Raw genomic sequence first — 4,667 nt, 5'->3', positions numbered from 1 at the left:
GAGTACCAAAAAAGGAAATGAGTCACTTATCTTGGAAGGTCCCAAAAAGGAATATGAGTCACTTATCTTGGGACGGAGGGAGGGAGTATGATTTAGACGTCAGCTTGTACTATAGAATATACTATTAGAAATATATGAGGTGGCACTCAAATTAAACCACATTTGATCAAATATAGGCATTTGGAATTAATATTATAGGTACATTACACACTCTAATACTGTAATATATATCATGCCATCACCAATGATTTCACGCAGTAACTGTTTCGATTGGTGAACATGGTGTGCTAACATGTTTATAATTGTGGGGCGATCCTGCCGGGAGACCTCAGACACAGGTTATTAATTATTTTTCTTTGTATGCGAATATTTACGATATAATAATAGCATGAGCATAAGAAAATTAAAATAACATATCTTCCCAACTTCAAATTTGTTTAATAAAAAAGGAACGCTTTAAAGATAAGAAACCCTAACTAGCTAATCTTATGTAATCATGAGAGAAGCAACAACAATATCTTAATTGGCAACATTAACCCTAAACCCTAATCTAGATTAGCACATTTCCCCCTTAACCACCCCTACAACATGGGCACCTCCATCATCGGCGAGCTCACCAAATTCAGCAAGTAATTCCAATAATTCTTACTATCTTCAAATTCTCCGACGAGGGGAAGTGGGTCGGAGTCTTGACTAAACGGAGCAAATTCCGGCAGCCCGCAGTCAGCGAAAACGTTGTCCAGCTGATACGAAAAGTCCATCTTGCCCTCCTCCTCGGCGGCGTAGCCATCCACACGTCCCACGCCGTAGTCGCTCGGCGCCACCGGAGGAGCCGGGAGGCTGTTGCAGGAGAAGTTTAGGGTCGAGGTCGGCGACTCGAGGCTGCTGCTGCAGCTCGCGGCTGAGCTGAAGAAGCAGCTGGGGATGGCGCTCGACTGCCACACCTTCAGCACGTCCAGACACGGCGGCGCCGCTGCCATGAGCCTCGGTGGAGGCGGGGAGGAATGTTTGCGGAGGAACGGGAGTTTGTACATGAGCTTCGACTCGCGGGCGAGGCGGCCCTCGGCTTCGAGGCGAGCGGCTTCCCACTGCGCCATATGGCTGAGCTCGGCGTGCTGCTGCGACTTAGCCGAGCCGGACGGGTTGTTCTTCGGCTTGTGGGTTGCCGGGTCGATGCCCATCCGCGTCAAACGTTTCTTCAGCCGAGTGTTCCAGTAGTTCTTGATCTCGTTATCGGTGCGTTTCGGTAAATGAGCTGCTATTACTGACCACCTGAACATTAGGTAATTACCAAAGCTAATTAGCAAATATAACCAACCTGATAGATGAATGTCATGTGCTTAGATCTGCTATATGCGACAATGTCGTAGATACACGTCACTATGAATTAAGACATTTTCTATTGTAACAAAATACTACAACGATTATTCATTACTACTCCTATAAAAAGAACATTCCATTCATAATTGATGCCAAAAAAATGATGTGATTAAACGAGTAACGTTTTAATTACATACGTTAATTTATTAGTACCTAGTATTTTTTACATATTGTATCTACGTTCCAAAACTCGTCACCATCATCAGAACTCAAATAAAAATGACCAATGTAAACGAAAAATACTTGATAAATTTGGTATAACATTGCCGTTTCTGTTAAACATTTAAAAAAAAATCCGACAAAACAAATTGTGTTTACCCTAGTTAGTAAGATGTGAAAGTTAAAATATTTAAAATACTACTCCCTCCATCCTCTAATAGATGTCCCATTTTTTAACCGCTCGAGTTTCAAGAAATTATTTGAATTTGTATAAAAAAGTAGTAAAAAAAATTAGTGGATTATGATAAGTTATACTTTTATATATTATTGATTATTGATTGTATAATTAAATATAACTATCCAATAAATTACTGGAAAAGTAATGTAAAATAAATAAAATATTTTATTGGTAGGATTGGAGTATGTTTTATACAAAAAGTGAATGCTTTGAAAATAGAAAAACATATGTTGGGATTTGAAGGTCTCAAGGTATGGGCGCAGAAAGCTAAAACTGGAAAGTAAACAAACACAATGAATGATTATGATTGATAATGTTTAGGAATGACCTGTTGCCTAAAAGAGCATGGAGCCTAATGATTGTCTTCTCCTCGTAATTGCTGAACTTTCCTCTCTTGATATCTGGTCTCAGATAGTTCGTCCACCTCAATCTACAGCTCTTCCCACATCTCTCCAACCCTGTAAAATAAAAATAAAAAATTAATATTTCTCGTTTGGTTAAGTTACATATGTTAAATCATGAAAAAACAAAAACAATACCAGCTTTAGTAGGGAGAGTTCGCCAGCTGCCATGGCCATGCTGTTCGATATATGTGAGCAGTTTCTGATCTTCCTCTCTGCTCCACGGCCCTTTCTTCAGCTCCGCCTTGGGATCGTTGCAGCTTGCTTCTTTTCCTACCATTTCTAGGGTTTCACCCAATATTCTCACAGCAACACGCACTACAAGGTGAGAGGGAAATACTTTAATCAGAGAGATTCAGAATCTGGGGTGTGATGATTTCCGTGTACACACTATTTATACATGACTAAATAGGAGTATGAATTAATGCGTTGGTTACTCTGTTGTAGCATTCTTTGAGGAGATTATAAATATTTTACCTAATCAAATTTATGAGGGAAACCACCTATGTTTATTCGATACAGCATTATGGAACCATAATTCAAAATTTCTGTGATGCGAATTTCCAAGAGATTGAGGGAGAAATACAAAATTTAATGCTAGCTGTCTGACCATTAAAGGGGGAGTGACGTCAGGATTAGGACCAGTGATTATAGGATGATAGCATGAGTGTCGTTCATGTCTATTTATGACATGGGCCACCTAGGATTTCGAGTCTCTTTCAGTCATAATTAAAATGATCTCACACGGATACGGTTAGTTATTTTTGTGGGAGATATGATTATACTCAAACAACAAATCTATGTGATTCTAAATGGCAATAGAGAAACGATTTGTACAACCAAAATAAGGTTATATTAATAATTTGATATATTAATTATATATTGAAATTACAAATATAATAAGTGGATAAGTTAAAAAGACTAATTAGCTTTTAACATCATTTTTTACTTTTATATTTGAATTTTCTTTCTATTATTTTTAAAATTTGAATTAAAATATGCACTAATTACATTTATGGTTCAAAAAAAAACAAAAAAAATTCTACACAAATCATAAATATATAACCACAATATTATGCACCTTTCATGTACTATATATGCAGTATATATTTTAATTAAATGCATAAATAGACCTATTTTTTGTCAAACAAACTAGTTTTTTGTTGTACAAAATTTGCTCACATAGATTTGTTGATGGTGATAACGTGGCTGGCCATAAAACAAAAAAATAGTACATTAAATACTAATTTATTTGAAATTTGTTCATCTTAAAAGTATCAATTTTTTTGAGACTAATATACCCTCGTGCACAAATAACAAACTGGGTCATTAAATCTTTTCGTTTCTTTTATATTTGCTTTCGTTTTAGTTTTTTTTATACTTTTATTTATTATTTTAATTGCTTAGTATGCATAGTTACTTTTCAAATCAGTATATAAATATGTTTCTTTTATGTTTGCTTTCTTTTCGATTTTTCTTTTTTTTTACAATTATTTGTTTTCTAGTTTATATTATTATATTAATTGTTTAATATATATATATATATATATATATATATATACATATATTACTTTTTGAAATCATAATATAAATATCTTCATGATATTAAAATTGTATAAATATTTAGAGTCTACTATACTTAACATTAACATTTAAATAACTTATATATAAAATAAATGTAAACATTACACTGTATAATTATTTTTAGTTAGATATTTTCAATATTATAAGTATATATAGAAAAACATACTAGTATTATTCTTAATTAAAATACTCCCTTCGTCTCATGTTACTCGCACTTTTCATTTTAGGCCGTAAATTTGAGATTGATTTTTAGTGTAATTGAATTAGAATTTTAAGTGTAATGAGACATTACTTAATAAAGGAGCCCTTAACTTAAATTAACATATTAATTAAATGCATTAGTTCTAATTTAAACTATAAATAGTGTAAGGAGTCTGTGACGAGCCAAAAAGCAACAGTGCAAGTAACTAGTGCGCCCTCTCACTCTATGTTGGACAACTTTTAAGACATTTAGAAATCAAATTCTTAAACACGAAAACCAAAACAAATATATAAATTTTTGTTTTAAAAAAATATTATTAAAAATAAATAAAATATACCAAATAAATTTTTATTTAAATGTACAAGGTATTACATTTATAAATATTAGTAGTATAAAGTATGATACTATAAACTCCTTCAAAGCAATGAATTTATTGTAGCATTCGTATAAACAAAAGTAAGTAAAACTACAATATTATATCAATCGAAGTTCTATTTTTTAAATTGAATCTCCAATATATTTTTCGGATCCAAATTCTGTTAAAGGGTCGGTACAGAAATCAACCGATTAACTGGAATCGGCCAAGCATAATTACAATATGACATAATGTAAAAAAAGAATATTTTTTACAAACATATCTATATACACATTGAGACACGATATAATATTTTATTGTTCAATTGTACACAAAAATATAATGATC

The 4,667-nt window shown here is 33.1% G+C and overlaps 1 protein-coding gene across 1 annotated transcript; it reads right to left on the bottom strand.

Annotated features, from left to right (window-relative positions):
* Window positions 1-434: 434 nt before the first annotated feature.
* On the bottom strand, window positions 435-2,732 carry LOC148923410 (transcription factor MYB106-like). The gene is made up of 4 exons (XM_089060447.1): window positions 2,656-2,732; window positions 2,317-2,496; window positions 2,106-2,235; window positions 435-1,272 (listed from the first exon to the last, which is right to left on the bottom strand). Exons 2-4 carry the CDS (start codon window positions 2,456-2,458, stop codon window positions 582-584), a joined length of 963 nt encoding a protein of 320 aa, XP_088916573.1. The 5' UTR covers window positions 2,459-2,496; window positions 2,656-2,732; the 3' UTR covers window positions 435-581.
* Between the last annotated feature and the right edge of the window lie 1,935 nt (window positions 2,733-4,667).

The sequence above is a fragment of the Salvia hispanica genome, chromosome 6 (genome assembly GCF_029641045.1).
Source record: "Salvia hispanica isolate PSC_SH4W2 chromosome 6, Shi_PSC_v1, whole genome shotgun sequence".
NCBI classification, from domain to species: Eukaryota; Viridiplantae; Streptophyta; class Magnoliopsida; order Lamiales; family Lamiaceae; genus Salvia; species Salvia hispanica.
The sequence above is the reverse complement of the archived record's forward strand: the minus strand, read 5'-3'. Positions and strand labels throughout refer to the sequence as shown.

Coding starts and splice junctions, on each gene's coding strand:
- LOC148923410 (XM_089060447.1), bottom strand. CDS start 2,458: ATGGTAGGAAAAGAAGCAAGCTGCAACGATCCCAAGGCGGAGCTGAAG. Junction 2,236..2,316: donor AACTCTCCCTACTAAAGCTG/GTATTGTTTTTG, acceptor TTTATTTTACAG/GGTTGGAGAGATGTGGGAAG. Junction 1,273..2,105: donor CATGCTCTTTTAGGCAACAG/GTCATTCCTAAA, acceptor CCTAATGTTCAG/GTGGTCAGTAATAGCAGCTC.